Source organism: Anoplopoma fimbria, chromosome 10, assembly GCF_027596085.1.
Source record: "Anoplopoma fimbria isolate UVic2021 breed Golden Eagle Sablefish chromosome 10, Afim_UVic_2022, whole genome shotgun sequence".
In the NCBI taxonomy this organism is placed as follows: Eukaryota; Metazoa; Chordata; class Actinopteri; order Perciformes; family Anoplopomatidae; genus Anoplopoma; species Anoplopoma fimbria.
The window spans coordinates 21,128,191-21,155,934 of NC_072458.1; the positions used below are offsets into that span (position 1 = coordinate 21,128,191).

Genomic DNA, 27,744 nt, shown 5'->3' on the forward strand with positions numbered 1-27,744 from the left:
TCACTGACACGTTAACTTATGACTCTTAAAGCTACAGTACAACACTATCAGGCTGGTGTCATCCAGCATTCGTAGCAATACCTACGAAAAATAATGCGCCATAATGGCACTTTCGTGGTTATTTTAACGCAAACGACGATCTGTTTCTTTACCTCATTGAGTGGCTTTGTTACCTAGACCTATCTAAGTCTTTCACAATCTTTTCCTTAACCTAACCAGGTAGTTTATTTGCGTAAACGTTCCAAAATCCACATGTGTCGCTGGCTTTCGAAGGAAAACCGAGGAGTAACTTTTCGTAGGATATCGTACGAACCGTTGTATGAGGACACCTTATCACTATAACCTTTAACCTTTTAATATCTCTGCACTGGGCTTATGGCTCATTTATTGCTGACACACAGTGTAGTCAAGTGTCTTCTTTATCAAGACAAGAACTGGTAGTGAGAAAAACAGCAGATCACCATGGCAATCAAGCACCTTCGATTTCACCACATAAAGCTAGATTTGAAACACTTCAGCATTGGGTTTGAAATGTAAAGCTGAGGTTATCCTCTACTTGACCTCTACCCAGACCCTTATCTTACCCCTAAAATAATGACATTAAGCTGACAAAGTTGACATTGTGATAAAACAAACTTAAAATACAATTGCTACATCATGGAAATGATGCATTCCCACATACAATTCAGCACAAGTTCATCTTCCCACGCTCTCTGAAACCTCTCAGCTTCACTTTGCTCTTGTGATGTTTCTCCATCCCATCCTCCTTCTCTGGTTCTGTTTCTGGCTGGATGGCTGAGCCACTGGCATCTGAAGTCCTGCTGTCTACTTCCTCACACTGGTGTTCAGTTTCTGGTTATGTTTCTGTGCGATGCCGTAGGGCACGTGGGCAGCGACGGTGCCCATCTCAGCCGCGCCCTCCACGTGAAACATCTGATCGTCAAAGTAGATGTGAGGCCTGATCTTCTCCAGCATGGGGCCCTTGGGTGCCCCCGCGAGGAACAAGGCCTCGTCGATCTCCAAGCCCCAGGCCCTGAGTGTCTTCAGCGCCCGGATCCCGGAGCTGGCAGCGCTGCGAGCTGTGACCAGGTATGTTCGGATGGGACAGTTCAGGCGCTGGCCTTTAGCATAAAACTTTTTCTGGAGCTTCCCCAGCGCTTCCAGGAAGCCCTTCAGGGGACCCTGCCACGGAGGAAGAGAGAGATTATGATGAAGCAAAGCTGGAGAGATTGTGTGTTCTTTCAACACCATCTCATAGCAGTTCATTAATTAGTAATGCAATATCTCTGCACTGGGCTTATGGCTCATTTATTGCTGACACACAGTGTAGTCAAGTGTCTTCTTTATCAAGACAAGAACTGGTAGTGAGAAAAACAGCAGATCACCATGGCAATCAAGCACCTTCGATTTCACCACATAAAGCTAGATTTGATAAGCACCAATTTAGCACCATTTGTTTCTTAGCCTGCATTGCTGGCTGCCTGACAGAACGATGCACCACCTGTCTGAATCCCATTGTGTTTGGAAACCATTCATCACATCATGTTTCATAATGTATCCATAATTTAATAAATTAAACACTTAATGAATTTCATTTTATATGGAAAATATCTGCAGAATAATTTACAGGTGAGTCGTTCTGCACGGAAATGGCAATTTAATGCTATGGAGATGAGGTTTAAAGATTTTTAATTACAAATGACAAAAAACATAAATCTTTCCTTTAGTGAAATGCAATCCGTACTGATTCTATCAATGATGATTTGGCATGAACTAATAAAATATGTGTTTGGTATCAGCACATTATCCCCTCTTCAAGAGAAAATGTCCAAACAGACCTTCAGTGAAGACTACTTACATGATCCAACAGCGTGTCCTCGTTGTCCCGCTCATGTTCAAAGAACTTGTCCAGCCCGTGTGCCTTGAAGATGCGCTCCGATTCATCAGAAAAGAGGACGGCGTCACCGTCAAATGCCACCCTGAGCTGGGACTCCGACACCTCTGTCAGCTTCTCTGTCGTGAACATGGTGGCTGCTGCGATGCCTGAGCACAAAACACAGACAGAGACTCATTTAGAATAGGTTCAATGAAAGAGTTGTTGAAAGCAGTGGTGGGATTACAGTCACTGCACTCCACTGCACTTTAATTTACTTTACATGACTTCCCTTCACTTAACCTTTTCCTTATTTCGCTTTACATTAAACCTATAGATACCTTGAATCCTGCAGACAATCATGGTTTGATAAGAATCAAGTAAACAGAGACATTACTTGCTTCAATTCATTTAACTGCACTTTAAAAGATAGTTTTAGTTTCATATGACTGTGACATATTGTTAGATTAGAATGAAGTGAACAGAAACAATCATTTGTAAAGTAAAACCATACATATCTCTTCACTTCACTTTACCTAAATATAAAGTTGGAGGTCTGAGACTAAGTCCATCAACTGCATAATTTAGAAAATACAAAAAAAAGTTGGGGCTGAAGATGAAACCACGCCCACTTCTGTATGACAAACTCCTCAATGCAGTGTAGACATACATGGAAGACATACATTTTTATAAATTTGGTAAGAAATGTCAATATTAACATCAATTAACATTGATGTGTCCCATCACAATAAAGTAATATCCTTTAGTTTACCGCTTTAAAATCCTGTTGAAGTTTGCAGTAAGTCCTATAGTAACCTATAGATGCTTTGATACCTGCAGACAATCACGTGCTGGCTGGATCAGAAGCAAGTGAACAGAAAAATGACTTATTTAGATCAAATAAAAGTAGCCTTCACTTCACTACACCACTTCATTTGCTGCTGGAACAAATCAGTAACAGCTGTAGCACTACACGGCCTTCAGCTCACAGAAAGTCTTAACAAACGGCCTCACAGCTAATTAAGACCTTATTAAAATGTCAAGGACGCTTCCTTTGCTTGAATCTTTCACCTTTGTTTGTGTGTGTGTGTGTGTGTGTGTGTGTGTGTGTGTGTGTGTGTGCTTCCCCCACAGAGTCACTTGCATTAGTGACATTAAGTGCGTTAGTCACATGAAGAATGTCACCTTCAGAGGTATGTTGTCCTGCTGTGATCAGTCAGCACTCCAGTAAATTTACGCTCAGCTCTCTACACACACACAGAGATAGTCTGACACAGTGGATACAATATGTCATTTTCTGGTTCTCATTACTAGAAAATCAAGATTATGTAAAAAAACGAATCTTTTTGTCAAGCTCAAACAAATCTTGTTTTCCAATTAGTTAGCGACAGGTTTCATCCTTCATTCTGGATTTGCTTTCCTTTTGGTTTCAACCTTGTTTGAGTCCACTTGGTCTGCTCTATTTCAGCATTTGCTCTTTCCCTTTTGACAGCAGTGATAATGAAGCATGAAATGTGCTGCACTGAACAAATATAAACCTCAAGCTCCGCAAATTTCACATCAAAGTATTCTGTTTCCAGCGTCTCGTCAGCAGAGCGTATTACTGTTACGTCTTGTATTTATTTTTCAGAGAGCTGTCCGTGTTTTCAAATATCACTGCATATTATAAGAGCCACAGCCAGAGCCAATGGGATGTCATGACACACAGGAATCCATCGAGGAAACACAAATAAGGGGGAAATCCTCACTATGGAGGTTTTATGGCTTTTTATGGCTCTGCAGCATCAGAGCCAATGTCAGTCACAGCTACTCGTTATGCAAATTGGACAGAAAGAAATCCGACCGTTTAGGCTACTGCAGCTAATCTTTTGTGTGTAAAAATGTAATAGCATCTTACTTCTTTACATTTAAATTGAAGTTTAAAGGAAATTCTAGATTATCATTTTTTTCACTCTGGCTTTTTTAGGGTGTAAATCTGATAAATATTGCCCCTGAATGAAATCAGCATCCATACCGGAAGATCAATAACTATGTTTTCTATGTTAATACTATTTCCTGATTTGGCTATTAAAAAAAATATGAAAAAAAAGAAAGGTGTTGAGACTAAATACTGGGATAGTTTGAGTCTAAACTCACTGGTGCAATGTGTTAAAAATGTTAGCGCCTCAAATTGTTCTGCTTGCAGTCTTTATTTTTTGGCTTTGCTCTATTGTAATAATAATAATAATAATAATAATAATAATAATAATAATAATAATAATAATAATAACTTTATTTATATAGCACTTTTAAAAGCAGAGTTTACAAAGTGCTTGACAGACAAGGCAGCAAATGCAAAGACTTACACCCTGATAAAGCTAAAACAGGACAATAGATGAAACAATAAAAACAATCGATAGGATAAAACTAAACTAAGAAATAAAAAGAAATAACAAGTGAGAATCAATAAAATAAATAAAAATAATTGAAATAGATAAAGATAAAACGTATTTTAAAATAAAATAAGATAGTAAAACCAATAATAAAACGAAACATTAAAGCGACAACATCACATAAAAGCCATTCTGTAAAAATGTGTTTTAAGAAGTGATTTAAAAGAGATTACTGATCGATGATAGGTCATCATCTTTTAATATAAAGTGACAGATACCATATAAAATCAGACTTCCTCATGTGTGTGTGTGTGTGTGTGTGTGTGTGTGTGTGTGTGTGTGTGTGTGTGTGTGTGTGTGTGTGTGTGTGTGTGTGCGTGCGCTCACCTTCAGCCAGCGCCTCCCTGACCTTGTCGGCATCAGCAGACAGGTAGAGGTTGGTGTGCCAGGCCTTCAGGTAACCGATAGGACTGCTTCCCCCGTCATACAAAACCTCTCAATAAACAAGTCTGGGGAGAAGAGCAACAAACAGCAACAAGGTTTTAAGTGTCAGTGCATGATTAAATGTCAACATGCAGTTTATATTGGCAGCATTACAGACCCATTACAATATTTATTTGTGTCTTTATAGAACATCAGATACAGAAACAAAGTGAGAGAAAGAAAAACAGAAATGTTCTTATTTCTGCTGGGAGCTGTAGCTTTTAATTTGTCCTGATACACAGCTTCAGGAGTCACAGGGGGTGAAGTGAGGGGCAGATGGGGGTGAGAGGATACACTTACAAGCACTTAAAGGGTGGAGAGGGTCCAAAGAGGGGGCCGACTAGAAGGGGGAAGAGTGGATGGAGAATTACTGGCAGTATCTACTCGCATTTTGGCTGAGGCCTCCTCTTAATTTCACTGCTGAGGACTGATCGAAACAGCAGCAGAGAGACGGTAACGAGAGAAGACTGATATTAGATCTGTGATTAGAGAGCCGTCCAGGTGAAATGAGCTGATATTTTGTGAGAAAGGGCACAGGAGCAAAGTAATGAGACGGATGATGGGATGGCGATGTGATGAAATGAGTGCGAGAAGAGTTGAAGGGTGAATAGAATGAGAATAGGTGACACCCAAGATAGATGGAGATATAGTCAAAGAGAAGGTTAGTGAGGGTGGGAGATTGATGGGCTGATCGTGAAAAGAGAGACGGCAAGGTTACGGCTTTTTATTTAAAGCGGCACGAGGTGAGAAACTTGTCTTAGACTTTTTCCACATTAAAGGGGCAAATTTGTTGTGCACTTCCATAAAGATGAAGGACTTTTGAGAGACGTATTAAATAAAAAGAATGGTAAAAATGTATGCAGCAGAAGCCGAGATATCCAATTTTTTAGTCCTCAAAAGGATCCTTCCCATACTGCAACCAATAGGATATTTTGAATAGATCCAGAGCCACAGTTTGAAAAGTGTCGAAGCCAAGGTAACCCTGATGACATCACTATGACATCACCAGGATTTCCTCATGAAGGGTTTTACTATATGAATATATGTGTATTATTTTAATTAAATACAGGCAAAGAATCTTTACGTTGCCTTTTTAGATAATGGTTTACCATTTACAATGTGTCATTCCATTTTTGTGTGACGTCAGCCAACTGTTTCTTCAAGAACTAGAGGGATTTTTTAATAGAAACTTAGATTTTGAGTGGCTTCCATAGTACTTTTATCAGTACGTCATCCAAAATTTTGAGTTCTGAGTTGTCTGGACTGCAGATTAATCATTACTTCTAATGTTTCTATGTATAATCATCGGGTTGCCCCTTCAAGCCACGTGAAACTGAACACGTCTTTTATATTTCCATCTTTTTTGCCTCGTTTCACTCATTTAAAATATCAATATAGCCGATCAAACAAAGTATTCTCATTTAGCTCTACTTGTTGTACGCTCATTTTTTTTTTCAGACAACTTTAGGCTTCGATCATAAATTAGTGATGTGCTGCAGTGCAGGAATTAGTGTTTGCATGAGTTAACAGGTAGAATTACCACACTTCTGTTGGTTAGTGAAGCACAGCTTTGTAGTTTCCAACTGAAAGAGGATTGAGACAAAGAGGTGTGGAGGCGTATGGGCAGAGGTCTTTATGGAAATGCTAATGTGGACAACAACAAAGGATGTTCTGTTGGTATAAATAAACATTGGAAGCCCAAATTACATTTTGATGTCAGGCCTGAGACTGGTGGGATTGCCTCCTCTTGTGTCCTGCTTTGTTTTACTTGCCACCTTTGTGATGGTCTGCCCTGCCCTGGTTTGTTCCACCTGTGTCTAATCAACCTGCTGTCCTTTTGTATTCAGTCCATGTGTTTTCCCTCTGCAGTGTCGGCGTTTGTTTCTGGTGTTCCTCGTGTCATACTAGTTTGTCCTTAGTGTATTTTTTTGTATTGCTGCAGCCTGCTCCCTCATTGCTTGTTCTCTGTCAGTTTCCACCAGCTTTTTTTTTTCTGGTTTTGTTGATTTCACCTGCTTGCCTGGTGTTCTTGCATTTGGGTCTACATATTGACCTGAAAAACATCTGAGACATTTTCATCCATTCAAATGTTTGGTTGGCCTTTTCTTTCTTTTCTTTCTTTCCTTAATTTTTTTAACAAATATAAATTACACTGAAGTGATTTAAATTTCACATTTGTTGATTTGCACAAAGTTATCTGGTTCTTTATTCTTATTATGAGAACGCAGACACAGCAAGTGCAGAATTTTTTCTACATCAGGGTCTTAACAGTTTGCCATTGAATTTAATGATACGGAAGAAAATTTGGGTTGAAGGTTGTAGCATGCCCAACCAAGACCATCTTAAAAAGTGTGAATGCAGCAGTAAACTCTTCTATCCTGATTGATTTCATGTTTTTTTTAAATCAAACTCTTACTGTTATTTGGATTAGCAAAAAATAAGTAAGAAGTGTGGATACAAATACAGACAAATACTATATGACTCATAAACAGGCTGAAGGCAGATGGAGATGAAGACTTTAAAAAATGGAGAAAAACAGAGTTCAAAGAGCCAACTGTCCTCTACAGATTCTTTTAAATGGTTTATTTAGCTTTGTAGTCGGGCCCTGGTGAGTTTGGCCCCCGCATTGCACTGCACCTCATCATTTCAAACCTCCCAAGCGTCCCCTGCCTTTAGGACTGGTAAGGGAGCGTGGGAGTCAGTCAATGGAAAAAGAATCCTCACCATTGATGTCTTTGTATCTTTTTTTTTTCCCGTGCAAAACTGTTTTCATATCATCTATCTTTGTATGATTTATTTGCTTGTTCAGAAGATCTAAAACATGGTAATGGGAGAGCAGGAAATCGGCAGGACTGCAGAGACACTGCTGGCACATCAAAGAATGAGAAGCTTCACTGTGCAGTTTAACACTTTATAATCATAGCAGCTAGGATTGGGATGCTATGCATATTGTAGGCATATATGAGGTGACTCTAATGTTTGATTTCCACAGGGAATTTGCAGCACACAGAACACATTATAGCTGCTGCCAGTCATCTTTGCCCTAGGGTCCTCCTATGTCATATATATGCAAAGTAGATGAATGAAATGTTCCCACCTGCTTCAAGACAGCCACCATCACCCCTTCACCTAAAAAGTCTGCAGTGACTACCGCCTTGTGTGGGGAAGTTCTTTGAGAAACTGGTTCTCCAACACTTGAAAAAAACACCCAGCCAACCTTGACCCTCACCAGTTAGCATACTTTGCAAACAGATCCACAAACATTACATTACATTACATTACAGTCATTTAGCAGACGCTTTTATCCAAAGCGACTTACATTCCGTTTCCACTGCTCTCCACTCAGCCTTCACACATCTTGAAAATAATCAGAATGTTGTATTTTGATTTCAGTTCAGCATTAGATACAATCTCCCCCATGAAACTGATTGTCAAACTTATCGCTCTTGGCTTGAGTACTTTCCTCACAAACAGACCCTTGGCAGATTCGGATCACCAGCCAAACCTCCTCCATTTGAACAGTTGAGTGCCTCAGGGCTGTGTGCTCGGCCCATTGTTGTTCAAGCAGTACACCCACGGCTGCTAACCCCGACATGAATAGAACTCTGTTGTGAAATTTGAAATCGGCCGGATTACAAACAACAATAGAAATGTATCATGAAAGGAAATGAACAATCTTGCAGAGTGTTGCTCAGAGAACAACCTTCTGCTCAATGTCAGTGAAACCAAGGGGCTGAGGGGTTTAGAAAAAAGGAGGTGAAGACACACACCCCTGTCTCCATCAATGGAGCTGAGGTGGAGTAAGTTAGCAGCTTTAAAATCCTGGGAATCAGCATCACAAACAACCTGCCATGGTCATCACTCATCTCCACCCTGGTTGAGAAAGCTCAAAAACAACTGTATTTCTTAAGGACACTCAAAGAGGCACAATTTCCATACTAAGTTCTTGTCAACTTTAACAGAGGAGCAATAGAAAGGATCCTGTCTTGAAACGTTACAAACTTGAATGGTTTGTGCTCTACAGCAGATGGTTAAACCCACCCAGAACATCATTGGTACCCATCTACTTGGTATCATGGATATTGGTGACAAGAGGTGCCTGCGCAGAGGTCAAATAATACTGTGATGACCCCTAGAGTGTCATCTCCTGTTCTTTGTGATTCCTCCGTCTGTGCTCTTGGGGCAGGTGATAGTTAGGGCGACTGGGAAAACCAGCGTATATGAGACTGCATGCAGCTGGCAGCTTGCTTATCTTTTGCTGACCCGCCATTCTTCTGCTGCTGCAGCTTCGCTTCTCTCCTGTTTTTATGTTTTAGTTATGTTGCTCTAATTCATTTTTATATTTTTTTCTTGCACTTTTACAACACCAGCACCCACGAATGATAAAAACTACTGATACCACTGATTCCCACACTCCATAGGGTTAACATTTTAATTTGGTTTAATTAAGTAAATAAAGCTTCTTTTGTTAAATGTTCATATCCCTTTTTCGTTATGGCCTGCAGGCACGTATGCTTGTCATTCACAGCAATGCCCTAACTATATAGTTGTCCCCAGTCGTCCAAGGGAAACTTTATACCTCATCCTGCAACTGTTAAAAATAGCTAGCAGGGGATGAGAGATTAATTAGTATTTGAATGTTTGTGTGAGGTGCCCACATCCAATTTCAAATTTGAAAAGCTCAGGAGCACGCACATGTTTCTTTCTTAATCATTTTTACTGCTATGTCACCCATGGAGACACTTTGCTTGTTGACACAGCACCAGTGATGTTTACCAAAATCTTATCTGTGTGACATCAGAGAGGCTATGTTTTCCTGTAGCGCTGTAGGAAAGGTCAGAGGTCAGATTCGTCAGGCCCCCTCACGCAGAGAGCCACCAGAGAGATCTAACGTGGAAGCATCTGGGAGGCAGCGTGCAGCTTTGGTGGCTCCCCTCAGACCTGTTTTTGTTTCGGGGCCTGAAGGTTTATTTTCACATCCAGAGGGGCATAAACTCACCCCGGCCTGAGGCTCCGAGGACATGAAAACATTTGCGGAGCTGAACAGGAAGTGGTCTGTGAGGAAGATGTCATCAGAGGGTCTGAGATTTCCCTGGGAAGGATCCAGTCCGTCAGCTGTTCATACACTTTGTTGTTTGTCTCAGCTGAGCTTGAATCGGCTCCAGTATCCTGTCTCATTATTTGTCATGAATACATCTACACAAAATGCTAATTCATGATTTTCTACCGAGTGAGGTCGATTTTCCTGAGCTTTTGCACCGTGAATAAAGGCATCATTTGATCAAGTTGTTTGGAACAGACATAATCATAAGGTACATTATAGTGTTGAACTACAAGGAGGCTTGGTAGTCCGAACCAAGATGACAAACTGTGTTTACTCCTTTCAACCTTGAAAAAGGCAGCGCAGACCAGATCCAATCCTTCTGATCTTACCTTTCACAATAAAAGCCCAAGACAGATACACTGCTTAAGTGTTAACCAGAGGGAACTCAAATTCACTCAGACCATTTCACTAAACAGAAACTCAATATAATGGCTTACATGAACTTAGTCTATACAACAGTTTACCTCAGACAGATGCTGCTGGAGCATCTCCGTAGTTGGTTCTCTGCCTGCGCAAATATTTTCTATCTTTTATTGAAAAAGTGATGCAACTGTTGCATTTTTGTGTAGTTTATCCGTCAGTGTGTAAGGGCCTTTGTAGTCCTGATCTATGTTTTCATTTTCTTTTACATATTGTTCCATTTACATTCAATTTCACGTGCAGTTTCATGGGGGGTGAGATAATGATCTTGTCAAACTGAATTGAAAGTGCTTGAAATCTGATATCTTACTAACGTATCAATGGGCTTGTTGCCCCACAACAGGAAGCTATTCAAACCCACTAATTCTGCATGCCAAATTGTATCATCTGATAGTGCCAACGAGGGTCGCCAAACTTTCAAATTGCCAATACTGTCCAAGTTTGAAAAAGATGCTGATTATACAAACTGATTCTTCAGCTTAGAGCCACATCTTTATGATTATCTCTCTGTAGGACTTACTGTGATGGTTGATGGTGTTGATGAGCCGGATTCCTACGTGGGCGTGGTTATACGTCACTAAAACGATGTCAAACAGCTCTTCACTTTCTGGGTACAAGTCCCGCAGACGAGCGTTCACCGTCTCCAGAGCCTGTCGGGATACAGAATCAGTCAGCTAAGAAGCTCAGGACAGCACAACAGTCAAATATTCAGTCTGCAGATCAAACTCAGTATTGTATGTGTTATGTCCGTGACTTCTTGTATGTGTGACTTTAACCTTGACGAAGGGGAAAGCAGGTCCGGGGGCGAAGGGTTCGTTCTCGTGTTCGATTTGGTATCTCAGATATTCCTCCACCCCTTCCTGCTCAAACACCTTCTGCTCACGCTCGGTCCGGAACATGACCCGAGAAGAAACCGCGACGGTCACTGCGTTCTCTGGTTTGGGCTGAAAAAAATGAGAGAAACGGGAGAAATTGGTACGATAAAGAAGAACAGAAAAAAAGGGAGGTTGAGCGAGCAGTAATGACCCATTGTTACGATGACTGGAAAACACGGTGGGAGGAGAGATGAAAGGTGTCAGAGGCCTGTGGGGGCAAAATTGACCCTCAAGCTAAATAATAGCCAATAATATTGTTTCCTGTTTACAAGTACATGCTTATACGAGTGCTTTAACTTCTTCACAAGAGGCCTGGGGGTCATTAAAACTTTATTTCGATGCAGTTAAATAAATTATTAGAGCTCTTTGCATCACAATACATGCTGGAAGACATGCAAAACCATGTGAGACATTTCATTTTTGTCATGCCTGTTATCTGTGGTAATGTCGTTACCTTACAACGTCAACAAACAGTATGAATGGAGATCTATCATTAGTAGAATGGTGTCATCTTTAATCATGGGACAGTTTATGGACTTATTATAAGCCCTATCGTGATGTTTTTTCTTTAATCTATTAGGAGTTTTTGTTGCAATTCTCAATGTTGAAAAACGTATTAACTGCTACCAAAGTGGATCATCATAGTTTGACACGTTGGGCTACCAAGTGCATTAAAAAGTGACAAATGTGTGTGTGTGTGTGTTTTTCTCTTCAAAGACTATTCCTCCATGAACTCTAATGAACAGTACTAGCTTGCACAGAGGCCTCATGTCGCCAACTGTGTGTGTGTTAACGCTCGGGTGCCAGTTTTCAAGAGGGGCATTCTTCTGAGGGCAGCGGGCATTAATGCCCACAGTTGGCAGCTAAATGATGATGATGCATGGTTGTCTGGAAAAGAGCAGTGCGGGGGAAAAGGGGGTAACTTAAAGTACGATAACGTGTTCGTGAAAGTCAGTGGCTTCTACCAGTGCACACAACTTAGTTTAAATGTGTGGTTGAATGTGCTGTACAGTGTTTCACATATGAGTTCAAGTATCTCTAAATCATGCATGTTGCCAGTAATAATCAAATGATAAGATATATCTAATAATATAAATAATGCAGACTTAATCTCACTGCTGAATAATACTTTACTGGAAAAATAAAATATGTGCAATGCAAGAAGGCAAAAGCACATAACAGCAATAAATAATGCATGACTTTGAGTCAATATATGTCTACGGCCAGTGTGTGTGTGTTTGTGCAGCAGGTCAGAAATCTGTTTTTAAAAAAAACTCATGCATGTTTGTGTCCATGCCCCGATGGCTGTGTTCTGGTAAATAGGCCACAGGGTGGACAGGGCCAATGATTCACTGTCCCTTTATTTAGCCTTATTCCATCACAACACCGCTGGCTGCTGACAAGTCACCTACTTACCTGCTAACACACACACACACACACACACACACACACACACACACACACACACACACACACACACACACACACACACACACACAGGATTAATCCTGACCCACATCTAAATCAGATTAAAAGTAAAATTTGATCAGATGATAACACTCATATACATGCTTACTGTTCATACAAAAGGAGCGTCGTCTTACGTCATAAATTATTTTGCGATCACAGTTGGCTATGAGGCGTACATTTGTTTTGAATCTTTTCATAAGACTCAATCAATTTGACTATAGAGCAACGTATAGGACACTAAGCTTTAGCCACACAAAGACCTACATCGCCCTCCTGCAGGCTTTGCCTTCATATGGCAATGTATCCAAACACAGGCGTATGTAAAGGTAATGTTTGTACCACACACTGAAAAGCTAGTGTTATTTTGTCACCAGAGAGACAGAGGGAGAGATCCCCCCCTTGGATGCATGGAAAGGTTGTCAGAATAAATGAGGGGAGAGGGTTCAAATAATTACGTGCAAAAATACACACACATGTGGTGCTTGTCCTTTAGCTCATTTAAAAATAACATTTGCGATTGGATCAAACTTGAGGAAGTTGAAAAACTGCTTTATTAGTGAGAAACAGTGGTAACAAAAGGTACTTGCTTGTTAGCATAGTTTACTAACTTCCGTTCTACAAGTGCATTAAGTGTGTCAGCAGCTCAATGGGTAGTCTTGGTACATAACCAAGACTTTGTGGGCTAGAGACTAAGGAGGCAGCATTTCTGAAGCCTCTAAAGCTCTCAACATGGCGGAGGCTGAGTTAGCGGCTGGCAACTATCGGTTCTAAAAGCTCCAGCAGAGCTAAGCAGAGCTAACAGTGTTTACCTGAGGGTGGATGCTAGCTTTCACGTTGATGCTATCAGTTGGGACTGCGTTATCGGCTGTAACCAGTGTGCGAAATACATGTGGGTCTCTGGGGGTCCAAGACCCCTTGCTTGACACTTGAGGCCACTAAAAGCCTCTAGCTAAATTACAAGGGGGTCTAAGACAATTATTTGTCACTTAAATGTCTTTTAGAAGTGTAATGCCCAGCAGTTTTCATTATTATAACGGCAAAACATTTATTCACAAATATGAATAGTGAGTTAGAGAGATGATTTTCCTCCCTAAATGACACAGACAGTCAGAGATGCAACAGATTATGTCAAGCGAGCCTGTTTTCATGCCTTTTTGTCGACCTAAATGGCCCCCTTTCGGACAAATTTGATTCAGTGCCTTTTGTGAGAACCTGATATCAAAGCAGGACATCGTCTCTATACCAGGATGGCAACTAGAAGAAGCCGAGTCGAGGTCTGTGTTAAAGTTGGCCACCCGGTATTTCACACACTGGCTGTAACTGTCATATGAGAGCAGAGGATGTAATATGTCAACTACGAGCACAAATACACAAATCAAGGGGTCATATCGCTCTGTGGCTGTAGTAATAAGAACACAGCTTTCTGGTTCATTAGCTCCGTCCAGCTTGTAACAGTCCAGTACAATATGAATCAACATGACAGCACACGTGACGATGCATCGGGTCGGGCTGTTGGTTAGTGGAGTGGGTGTGTCCGTGATCATGCAGGCACATCGACAGCCATCACAGAGGAGGTTAAAAGAAGGTGAAAGAGCAGTGGTGATGGTCAATCAGTAGCCATGGACACAACCTTTGACCTCACGATGATTGGGACATACTTACAAAAAACACGCCTCCCTCCACCTTCCGGGCTCGTCTCCCTGTCACCTTAGCATAGCAGAATGACAGTTTGTTTTTATTTATTCATTTATTCAGAGAACACTCATTTACAACTAAGCTTCATTGACAATCCATCCAATCACCAATCACCAACCCGAACATACAGTATTAGAATTTTGGTCTGATATAGAATCTTTTATTTTTTACATAATTTACCTGTTTAGATGGATATATTGTTTTGCCAATTACCTATATAAGCTTTAACACATGAAGACATATAGTTGACATAGAACACACAATGTGTAATGTGTAGTTTGCAGCTTATAAAGTGCTGAATTTTTTAATTCTGAGCATATCTATGTGTTGGAGCAATTTTCGTTCACTTGTGCTAATTTCCGCACAATAGGTGGTACGTGAAGTATGGGGAAAATATAAATAGGTGAATCATTAATCACAGAGCAGGTCTGTTGTTTACCAGAAGAGGCACACAGTTTTTGACCGTCATGGGCAGCCGTAGTGTGTATCATAAGCTATATTTTTTGTTTGCATATGCAAGTTTTCATTGATATATGTTTAAAACTGTGGATGGACTTGATAGTGTGCTAATAAATACATAAAGTAACGTTATTGCTTCTGACATTTGGGATGTGATTCATCCGACCAGCAACGCATCAATTAGTGAAGTACCCGTTTAGTAGCCTCTCAGTGGTTTATAGGTTTTTTGTTTTTGTCGAATCAAAGCAAGCATCTAAACTATGATTGAGGGATTGCCTCCTCATGGCTCTCAACATGGCGACGCTTCGGCCAGAATCACTAACAGCATAAAAGAACGGCAACAGTGCTGTCAGAACTAACAAAATGAACTGTAACTGTAACGACTAATGAGCGCAGGCCAGTAGGGCACTTCCTCCAGGACTCATGAGCACTAACATGCATGCGTTGCAGGACTGGATATGTAATCACAGAGGAGCTCCTATAACACACAGACAGGGAGTTAGACTGTCCTGCTTTATTACTCTAATATAACTAAAATAGTTGTTTGCTGCTATATTAATGCTCTGACTTTTAAATGTAGAACCTTTATGTCTCTTTTAGAGTACTGCTCATACACAGATGTACGAGACCTTTGCTGCAGCTTATCCATAAGAGTCAGTTTACTCTATGAATAACATGTCACACAGTCTGTGTGTGATCCCAGAGGCCAGTTCCTTGCTGTGATTTGATACCGGTAGTGTTAACAGCCTGCCCTCTCTGTGAGCCTCTTACCCACTTGGAATGCATCGATCACAATGTTCCTCCGCATGGGAACCCACAGTTACCATAATCACCTCCTACTTATTGATTGAGTGAATATAATTAAACCAGCTGGGAATGAATACTAATCATTCACGTGTGTTTGTTTTATGTTGCATTTGGGAATTAAAGCAACATAAAGCACAAAATAAAAGGAAATTGCTGTTGAGCCTTCCCTCCTCTTCTCTTCCTGTTCATGCATATTAATCCTGTCAGAGCTCTGCCAGATCAGCAGGACTGGCGTTTGTGCATAACCCAGATCCATGAGTCATCTGTTAAGCATTGCATATCTGAAGCTGTGAGACATCGCTTCCATCCATGTGACAATGAAAAGAGGAAAGTGACAACCAGACAACAGACAGAGACATAAGAGAGGGGAAAGCAGTGGGAAAAAAAATAAAGAGGTTAAAGTGTGAGCAGAGAGCGGCGGGTGGGGGGGGGTGAGTAGCAGTGGGGGGGGGGCTGATATTTATAGATAAAGTAAAAGGCCAGTGATGATGCAGTATGTTCAGGCCTTGGCAGATATAGTAACACAGGAGGGTGACTGCTCACTCTGCCAGTAACAGCAATGGTAATATGTGTGTCTTTTAGCTATGCAAATCCACCTGAATAGAGTCATTTTGATAAGATTTAATAGCTATTTGTCAAAACAATTACTTAATTAGTGGCAGGTTGTTCTTTCAAACATAATTTCAACCTCATATTTCTAAAGGAGGCCTTTTCAATTTTCATAATGGCACTTTCAAGCCTTAGTTAAACCTTAGGCTACTTGTGGTACCATGAAGGATAATTGATCTATTGTTTTATTACTGAACAAAAGAGCCAAAGTGAAGCTATATTACAACAAAGCTTAGTTAAAGCTTATCTCTAATATTAATAGTAGCATTAAAATAGCAGCAAACAACTATTGTGTTTGTAAAGATATAGTGGAGTAATGTCTACCTAGAGAATGAGGTGGGACTCCCTCTGTGTGTGTTGTTATCTGTACAGCTGGTGTCGTTGCTAGCACTGTTAGCTACAATCTGCCGGATCTACGGGTCCATACTTCTTGTAATTTCATAATCGAAAGATTTTTCATGTTAATGCAGAACAACTTCCTAGGAATGAATTGGCCCCACGCCTCCAACGCTTTATCCAGTTCTCTTCATACAACCATCATATAAACACCTCACAGCTTGTTTGTTTGTTTTTGTAAAAGAAAAAAAAAAATGTCTTTCCTTCACACTCATTCTATTAATTAGCTTGTTATTGACCGACAGAGTAATTTCCCCTTCTTGGGCCTCACCTTTAATGTAGGCTAGATAAGAGGCTGCTAATTTAATTTGATTTAATTAAATGTAATATGAATACTTTGTAATTACACTGACCTTGCTGTTTACCGTTAAAAGAACACATTAAAATTGAAATGAAAAGACAGAAGTTGTGAATTAATGCCTTTCTTTTTTTTTATTAATGAAGCCTGAGTTGTTGAGTAAAAACTCCCATTACTAAATCAGTGTAGCACCTTTCATTGTTATCCTTATTATCCATCCAAATGTAAAGAAAATGCTTAATGAGGTGAACTGCATCAATCAAACCTTCCAAAATAAATGTAGCAATAAACCATTTTGAGGTGAATACAATTTCACAATTAAATGTGTCCTTGCTTGAATAGAAATACTAAGCCAACATTTATTATTCAGTTAAATTATTGTTCATTAGCCTACAGAAAAAAGGGGAATTTAATGTAAAAGTACCAAAATTTGATAAAGTATCTAGCAGGAGATAAATAAACAGTTAACACAGATCAACATCTTGGAAAGTGTCATTTTTATTTTGCTGTGTCTTTAAAAATACAGTATGCATCATGTTATGAAACATCAGGCTTAATGTGATGATATTAATTTGACATTTTATTAACATGAACATCATCACTGCTTTTATATAACCTTCATAATACCTTGTGATTCCAACACATATTCATTTGAGTAAAAGCCCCGTAATCTGTGTAGTCCAGTTGCTGTCACTTAAACAGAGATGCATCTGCTCTGTCCATTAGGCCATATCTTTATTACAGTCATGTAGAGCAGTAATATCTGGAGGGATAGTTAAGCAGTATCACTGACATGTAATGGATGTTCACATTCTGAAAAATACGCCACTGTGGACGCACTGGTCCTCAAACAGCAGAGATTACTCATCGTTTAGCTACTTTTAGCTCACTTTGCTCAGTACTTTGCTCTTAGATGTTTTTCTATTTTTACTTTTCTCTCTTTTATCATTCGTTTTCTGTGTAGTTTAATGAATATAATCGCAATAAATCTGCTCAGCCTGCTGTCCCCTGATTCCCTGTTGACGTCCTGCAACACGATAAACAACACTAAACCCTGCCACTGAGTGTCAGCTGGGCGTCAGATTAACCTTCTGCAAACTGGACTTTCACTTCTCAGAAGTCTCTCATTTGTAAATCCGCTGCAAAAATATGGACCTACTGGTGGATTAAAACCTCAATTTAGCTTTACGGAAGGTAGAGAAACTGTTCACAATATTAATAACAGTTACTTTCACTGAAAAATCCAGATCCAGTTCTATACAACACTGCTGTTGCATGCAATCATTTACATGCAAGGTATTTAATTTAGTTTTTTTTGTAAATCTGCTATGAGTTTACTTTCGTATTCATATTTTAAAATAGAGGCCGATGTCATTACCTTTATGAGGAATACTGTAATTAATTGGACAAAATCAGATGGAACTGAGCCTTTAGATTAAAGTCCAGATAAAAAGACAAGTAAAAAAACGGTTAGCTTGTTAGCCGAGCCTCTGAAATCATGAATTGAATGATTATTAATGAGCTGCATTTCTGTGGCTCCTCTGCTCATTCATCTGCTACTTTCACAATTTTTGTTTTAACTTTTAGATGCCTTCCTGTTTCTGTCAGCCGTTGCATTAATAATTTGGAAGACAGTTTGACACAAACCCTGTCTGACCTCAAGAACTCAAGACACTCACCTTATCTGACCCCCCATTCCCCATTTATGAGCTACGCTTTAAGCTGCACGTGGGCAACGTAAACAAGCAGTAAAATGGTTGAAGAGTGGAGGACAGACGTATCATTGAAATTAATTTGTTGTCCAGTAAAAAAGAGCTTTGCATCCTGGACATTCTAGCTTTGACCTCGAATAAAAATCCAGATTTTTAAAGAACAAATACAGAGACGCAGGTGGAGCGACATTTAGTGAGACCTACTTGTTTCGGCTTGGTGGTGAGACCCAAGTGGTCCGGATCAAACTCTTCTTTCTCCTCCCATGATCCTCTGCTGTCCCCGTTGGACGAGGGAGAAACTTTGAGCTCCTTCACCTGTCCGCTCATCACCTGCACAGGGTCCAGACTCATCTTCACCATAGAGAATCACCCTCTCTCTCTCTCTCTCTCTCTCTATGGTCCCAAGGGCGCCCCTCTCTGACCTCTCCTGTCTCCTCGACCTTTGATGGAGAAAACACGATTCTCTTTTCTCCTGCAAAGTCAAACAAGGAAAAAACAAACTGTTCCACTGCTGTCCGTGGCATTTATGGAGATCCTCCCATTGATAACGGCCTCACTAGAGTGGTTTACTGAAGTGTGAGGAGCAGAAGTGTCTCCTTTTTACTTGTCTTTACCCCCTCAGGTAGATTAATGATCACTAACTCCAATTCCAGAGGTCATGCAAGATGATTGCTGCTACACCGTCACTCATTCACGAGCAAGCTTCACACACTGCTACTCCTATGGAAGTGTGTTGCAGGCTGAGCAGTGGTCCATCTGCTGCTTTCTCTCTCTGTGTGTGACTCTCTCTCTCTCTTTCCACGCTCAGTTACTCCCCCCCTCCCATCCCCTCTTTGTCCCATTCAGTCACTCTCTCTTCTCCCAAGGCTCATTGCCCCTCTGTCCCATCCATTGGCCAATCACAGCCCTGCTTCCTTATCCAGCGTGGCTCCGCCCCCCCCCCCCAGCCTCCCTTGTTGACGGTGCAGTTAGCCCAAGAGGCTCATGGGACACATCAATACACAGCAAAAAATAGCCTTTGTGATGAGACATTAATCTGGAGACAAATCTAAAATTGATATTTTTAAATAAGCGAGATGAATTTGGAAGCAGTTGAAAATCAGGTGATGTTTTTTTTTTTTTTAAACCTTAATTTGGCATAATTTTAACATTATTTTAATAAGAAAAAAGCTCAACTTTTGCACACCAGCAGGATGACAGGTGCGTAGGAGAATACCTAGGGTAGACAACATAGAACAACAAAAAAACAGATAAACCCGATAAAATATATCTATATGCAAGTGAAGAAGACAGTGTGCATTCTTTTTGTTCTAACATGATTTTAATTGACGTATTGTTTTGTGTGTTACACTATACACATCGTGTCATACTCACTCTTATCGGAAAGCGGTAAGTGTACAGTTTTCAGTCATTTATAGTGGTCGAACTCTAACAAAAAGGAAATAAGTAACGATAAAGATTGTAGGGTGAGAGAACGAGAGCGAGGAAGGGAGGAGTTGATCGGGGGATGTGGAGTTAAATTAGCCTTTTAAAGGTCAAAGATAATGGATTTAACCTTCATTTAAAACAAAGGTTACACACCGAGTTGAACACAGAGCCATTAGTGTCCTAACTCATGCATGTTGAATACACTGCACTGTTACAGCAGCGAAAAGGACTTTCTTGTTGTTGTCATGTTTTATACAAAGGAATCTTTTAAAGCATTTTTTAACCACAAGGAATTGGATGTTTTTTTGACATGCACAAGAGAGAGAGCTTCTTGGATATTGGCTTCACCTCATTGTCTACCAGAGCAGTGAAGCAGTCCTGTAAGTCGCTTTGGATAAAAGCGTCTGCTAAATGACTGTAATGTAATGTAATGTAAAGTATTCTTTTCTGAATTGCATCATCACCTTCGCAGCACATTTTGAAAATGAAAACTAGTGGAGCTTCTTACGCTCTGAAACCAGCAAATCAGTTTTTGCTTGAGGTTTAATTATATAATGCAGGCTATTGATTATTTGGAGAGGATTTGTATCACTAGTACTATAACTACCAGTAGTAGCATTATTATCCATAATAGCTGTTTAATAAGGATACCAATAACAATGCTAATAACAACAATAATTATTGTATTCTTATTGTTGTTATTGTTATCGTTATGATTCAGTACTTTGATATTTTGCAATGCTAGCAGTGTGCCTCTTTGGAAGCTAATCATTGACAATCAACATGCTGCAATAATAATAATAATAATAATAATAATAATAATAATAATATATTTATAATAATAATATATTTACCAGTCAAAAGTTTGGACACACCTTCTCATTCAACTACTTTGAAGAATCTAAAATATAAAACATATTCTGGTTTGTTGAGCATTTGTTTGTTTACCACATAATTCCATATGTGTTCCTTCATAGTTTGGATGTCTTCAATATTAATCTACAATGTAGAAAAAATAAAAATAAAGAAAAACCATTGAATGAGAAGGTGTGTCCAAAACTTTTGACTGGTACTATATATAAATATATATATATATATATATTTATATCCTGGGTATATATACTGAGTAGCTTAATCTTTTTATTTTGTATTAATCTAAACCTGCAAAGTAACTGTTAACTAAAGCTAAATATAAATGTAGTGGAGTAAAAGCTACTGAAATGTGGTGGAGTTGAATTATGAAGTATCATAAAATGGAAATACTCAAGTAAAGCGTACTTGAGGACTGTTACATTCCAGCACTGGACACTGGTATTTGTGGCCGTAGTAGAAATGGTAGTAGTACCACTAGTAGTGGGAGGTAGAGTTCACTTCTGTCCTCCACTCGTCCAAACAGGGTTTGAATGTTTGACACCTTGACTCTCAGTGTGAATGAAGTCTGCCACGTCCGTCTGTGTGGTCATGGGCCGCTGTGATGGTGACTCAGTGTGGGGTAAATGTGTTGTTTTGCAGTTGAATGCTAATATCTGTCACCCTCTTATCAAAAAATAATAAGCATGTATGAATCACCTTGGCGGTTTCTCTTTTGTGTTTCATTTGACACAATAATGTTGTAACGGAACATCACAACTGACATGTACATGGTCTTTCTTTGCAAAGGATGTTGGGACATGAGCGTTGAGTGTTGCTAAGCTAACAGCTCCACCCTGTGTTCGCTCTCCCACAGTGCACCTCTTCAGCTTGACCTCTACTGCTGCAGTGTGATTCACTGGTTCTCTCTGCCGCTCTGCCTTTGTGGGCACATTAGCGATGTTTGGTTTTTCCACTGAGCTGAAGCCTGATACAGCGAGGCTCAGAATAGATGCATATTGATCCGTGATGGCCGGCTGGAGAACAGGCAACGGGAAAAGCAATGGTTTAGCCAATGCTATTTAAACAGGGGAGTTAACCAGAAAAATTGTAAAAAAAACAACACAAAAAAACCGGATATTTAAAATATGGATGATTAATATAAGCTTTAACCTTTATAACTTAATTATTCTTTCATTATATGTAATTGTTTTAAGTGTTTAGTGTTTCTGGGGTCTCCTATGAGGCTTTTATCACCACAAACAAAACTCAAACTGGCGTTGTCCTTTAATAAAGGGTTTGATTTTTCAAAACAAAAAGGTCTCTGTTGGTGTTTCGGTCTCTCTTGACAAGTTAATGTCCATATTGATTCACAAATACAAAGCTTAATCTTCATGAGTCACTTCATTGTGTTCAATTATTTCTCCATTGCTCTCCAGCTGAGTAAACGAGCGTCCACAGATACCAGAGGCTAAATTAATTGCTGCAGTCATTAAGGTTCACTGTAAATCCCGACTCTGTGTGTGTGTGTGTGTGTGTGTGTGTGTGTGTGTGTGTGTGTGTGTGTGTGAATGAGTGTTTGTTTATGTCTCAATATGTGTAGTAATGCAGAGAGTCCTGAGAGTGTGTTTATGTGTGTGTGTGTGTGTGTGTGTGTGTGTGTGTGTGTGTGTGTGTGTGTGTGTGTGTGTGTGTGTGTGTGTGTGTGTGTGTGTGTGTGTGCGTGTTTCTGTCTAAATATGTGTGGTAATGCAGGCGTGTGATTGTGTTCGTGTGCTCGTCTCGCTGCCTTGCGTCCTCAGCGTGGTTACCATGACAACAGCATCACTGGTGACATCAGTGCAGCAGTGTGACATCATTGCCGGATGGTGACTCATACTCATAGTCACTGTCGTGTGTGTGTCTGTGTGTGTTTAAATGCGTGAAGATGCGATCGGAGGAAACACACAGAGGCAAGACGACAACAACTCTGGACATCCATGTGTTTTATTCTATGTAACAAAAATAATTACATTGTCTTTGTTCTAGGAGCCTAACAATATTGAAAACCAAAAAAAAAAAGAGAACAAAAGCAAAAATCATCAGACGGGACGAATAGACATTTACATTAACATCATAGAGAAATGTTGAAGAAGAGATTTATATTGCACAACCGAGCACATATGACCCCCCTCTTTCAAAATAAAAGCAGAATATCCATGTTCATATTCATGTCACACAGCTCTGAGAACTGATGAACTGCATCACATTCATGTTTAACTCCATCTGACACAACAGCATTCACATTTCAGCACACGCAACCCCATCTTTGGCACATAAAATCTAAATAAGAGTCAATATTGAATTTAATCTAAGTAGTTTTGAATTGGATATTGCGTGGGAAAAAAAAACGGCAGATGAGAAAGAAATCAAAACAACAAAACAAAAGCACATTTGTGTTTTGCAATCTTGTGGAGGAAAGTCAAAGTGTCTCTCTCTCTCTCGCTCTGAACCAGCGCTAATTAGGATGGACAGAATCTAATCAGCGGAGGAGGGTGGAGATCATCACATAGTGGAGCCACTTTGTGAGCCAATCTGTTCTGATCAAACTGTTTCTCTGACGCTCAACATGAAAATAGTCTGATTAAAAAAGCCTATGCTGATAATACAGTGAGTCAAAACAAGAAGCAGTGAACCACATGGGGCTGTATGGGTGACACTCTTTGTAGACTGCACAACAATTTGCACCTTTATTCTAGTTGTGGCAGATTTTTTTGCACTTATTTGAAGAAAAACCAAGACATAAGATTAAGGCAATCTTATGTCTCTGTTTTTGTGTGCAAACAAATGCAAATAAATCTGCAAAAAAGTGCAAAGAAATCTGCCAGAGGAGTGAGATTTTCAACCTGTTTTCACTCCCAACCCATCAAATATAATGCAGCTTGGTCAGTGCTCCTTGCAGCGTATCTATGCCACACGCCTATAGAAGGGCTAAGTCCCGCCCCTTTCTGTTGAGCACCACAAGACGTTAGTTCAGACAAAATATGAACGGAAGTCAATGGCGAGAGACAGATACAGTTTTGATCCAGTTTGAATTTTGCCATGAATTACACATAGCATGTTTGTCAATGTAAAAGATAATTTTGTCAAGTCAAGAAAGTCTCATTTTGTCGTAAAATTGTAGAAGTATAAGACTGAAAAAATACATAAATAGAAATACGACACACCCAAAAGTCGCTTAATTAACGTCTCTCTCTGAAGCTACGATGCCCGTGTGTTTGGTAGAAGGATGTTCTCACACCAACAACTGGTCCTGCTTCTTTTGCTTCCTAGCTGATTAAATGAGTCACTTGATAAAAACACATCTGGTAAGAAAACACAACATTTGTGCGTGGAACATAGCTACCCAGCTTGCTAGCAAGCCAAGATAACGGCCGTGTTGGTGACGTACATTGTGACGAGACAAGAGATGTGATTTATTGATCGACTTCATGCAAAACTATATAATATAAGACCAATTTATGACAAACTGAGACTTTCTCGACTTGCAATTTATCTTTTAAATTGACAAACATCATGTTTAATTCATGGCATAATTGATGCGGGATAAAAATATGTATTTGTCTTTCGCCGTTGAGTGCTGCACATATTTTTTTCGGAAATAAGGTCCCATGATGGACACAGAAAGGTGGCCCTCTCTATTACGATCAGAGCAATTGACGTCAAATAAAGTGTGAGATCTATACTTGGGAAATGGAAAAGGTCACCCACAAAAAAACTTTTATACAGGAGAGAAAAAGTCTGAGAGAGTCTGTAGTTGCTGACAACATACATTTTTAAGATCCAGTCCAATTTACCTTGAAGAAAAAAGCTTAATTTATCCCACTCAAACTGAAACACAAGCCTGCAATGACTAATGAAGCTGTTTGCATCACATAATAACGTTGTCAGTTTTGATCTTGAGGCCTTCCATTATAAACAAAGTGGAGCTGTACAGAAGTTGAGTTGTTGTGAGGCGTGACATTAAACCTCCGTCGTCTGTCAGGAACATCTATGTGAGTAAATCTGCAACGGTCGGTTAAAGCGAACTAAACGACCCATCTCTTCTTAAAGACAGTACAAACCGTTTACCAGCGGACACAGAAAGCGAGTGTAGGTGTGTGCAATAATACTCAGTGCTTCGGTGTGACACTCAATTTTTTTTCTTTTTTTTTTACAAAGTTAAACTAGACTGAGGCATCTCTTGTTACACAAATGATACAAATACAAAAACCAGATGCCCGCAAAAGTGTCCCGACATACAGCACACACTGAGCTCTAACAAGCACCCACGGTTATTACTCAGGCTCACTCTATCACTCTCTCTCTCTCACACACACACACACACACACACACACACACACACACACACACACACACACACACACACACACACACACACACACACACACACACACACACACACACACACACACAGCTGTGTCGTCATATGAAATAAGATCTAAGCTAGTGGTACATTTACATATTATATTTTGTTTATATTCATAAATACGATTACACTCGTATCATCAATGTACATAGAGTTTTATCATTACATTATCCAACAAAAGGAGGCTCGTTCTGAAGCTTCAGGGAGGGAGGATGCTCATTGGCTGAGTGAGAAGGAGGAGGTGAATCTGATTGGCTGAAAGGATGGGAAGTCAATCATGTTTTTGCTGCAATGCAGAGGTGTCAGAAAAATATGACATTTTTGACTGATCCAGGCAGAAAAATGCAATGCAAGGAACCAGAACCAGATATTAATAAATGACTCTTGAGCATCACTAAATAGTATTTTTTACAGTTGACTGACCTGGAAGTAAATAACAACAAATACTAACAGTAAGCAGGTCAATTCTTCAAAAAGGAAAAAAAAAAGCATGGCATGATTATGTAGCCTGTTTTACTGTAGCTTCAGTCTGATTCTCTTATCGCTGATTATCTTATTATTTCTCCTTCAAACATTTCTATGACCCAATAATGTCGACCATCACCATTTCTGCAAAGGTTTGTCTCTCCTACATTCTGCAAACTAAAAAACTGGTTATATTTGTTTCTGTAAAAATCCAGTTAGCTTTCAAGATTGACATAATACGATAGTTTTCATTTTGGGAAATATGCTTATTTGTACATTAAATAGGAAGCTACAGCCAGGAGACAGTTAGCTTAGCTTGTTGAGCACAAAGACTGAAGAAACTTGGAAAAAATTAGCGAGCTTTGATCTGTCCAAAGTTTAAAAAACAATCTTCCTATAAACACTTCTAAATCCCAAATTAACATACTGTCTTGTTTGTTCATTCCGTACGAAAAACAAGTAAATTGGCTCGTTTTTTCCCCCGCTTTCAGTCTTTGTGCTAAGCTAACCGTCTACTGTGTGTAGCTCCATATTCTCAGACGGATTCGAGAGTGGCCTTTCATATAAAGAGTCCTAAGACCAGGAAGTGAATCAGCATTTTTGCACTTCTGGTTCCATCTCCTCAAAGTCTATTTTTTTTAAGTGTTTTTTGATTAAATGCTTGAAATAAGGTCTGTGGTTAACACAGGATTAAGAGATTTTTACCTTTTATTCTACAGTATAAAATACCTCCGTAAAAACTCCTCTGGTTATTTTTAGGCTTTTACGTGTCTTAAAAAAAGGCGCCTGCTAAGGAGTAGCTAAATAAGACAACAAAACATCATCACTCGTTTCTCGCGCTCATGTGACCGTGGCGTTGTTGGTTTATAGCCTAGCGTTAGCTTTTTACTTCTGACGATCGCTTTCACGCTTCAAAAATCATAAAAGTGATGTTCATTTGTGAAGATTATCTTGCTGAAGTATCATAAATGTGTGTTTGCCAGAGAGTTTATTTTCTGCAATAATCCCAAATTTTAGTCGAGGGAACTTCTGGGGTTTGTCCTTTAAAAAAACGTATTTTTATTTGACATAAAATTAGATGTTTAACAAAGGACAATCATTTATCTGTTTAGAATAATCCTGTAGCTCAGCAGTTGTTTGATTTGATTTTTTTAAATGATGGATAATTATTATTATAACCAGTTATGAACGACAAACTGGGAATAATTGACTGTTTCTGCAGTTATCTGCCATCATTTACAAACAGGTAAGCTCTTGTACACACACACACACACACACACACACACACACACACACACACACACACACACACACACACACACACACACACACACACACACACCCACAGCTACCATGCTTCCTCTTCAACCTTTTGCTCTTTTTTCAAATTGATTTCTAGATCTGAGCTGAGTTCGGCAAAGTTCCTCTCCCTCCACCTATTATCAAAGCGCTTCCTCTCTGACATTTAGGGAGGAAGACGACAAAAAGGGGGGGGGGGGGGGGAGCAGGACAGGAGAGGAAGAGGGGAGACGGCTATTTCAGCTTTTCATGTGAAACAACAATGAATCACAGAGGCAGGTTTGGCCTTTGTGAAAAAATACTGTTTCTGTCATATACGGCCTGTAATTACTGTCCTGATTATCCCCGCTCCACATCGCTGTAGTGGCTCCGTCGGTTGGAATTTCTGGTCTTAGAGGGAGCAAGATCAGGTTTAATATTATTCTATTATGTTTTCCCTATTTCTGGTTCTGCGTTAATATCATAGTTGCCCAACAGAAAACACAAAGTTGATTGTTTTTGCTGGTTAAGACAATTAAAATGTAGCTTTTTACATTTAGCTTTTAACATTTAGCAATGGAGTTCTGCATAAACACAATTATTTGTCCAAGTGTTGGTTATTTCAACAGAGAGATTTCTGTCTGTGCTGTTTTCACTGTGCTCTTCTACAGATTTGAATCGCATCGCACTGGTTCCCTCAACAAAAATCCAATAGATTTTGGATTATTGCAGAAAATTAGCTC

The 27,744-nt window shown here is 39.7% G+C and overlaps 1 protein-coding gene across 1 annotated transcript; it reads right to left on the reverse strand.

The window, feature by feature from the left end:
• Positions 1–825: 825 nt before the first annotated feature.
• On the reverse strand, positions 826–18,933 carry nt5c1aa (5'-nucleotidase, cytosolic IAa). Its single transcript, XM_054606508.1, is given in 8 exon segments — positions 826–1,182; positions 1,859–2,043; positions 4,633–4,728; positions 4,731–4,754; positions 10,773–10,902; positions 11,029–11,196; positions 14,260–14,304; positions 18,778–18,933. Coding segments are annotated over 8 exon segments (1,161 nt in total).
• Between the last annotated feature and the right edge of the window lie 8,811 nt (positions 18,934–27,744).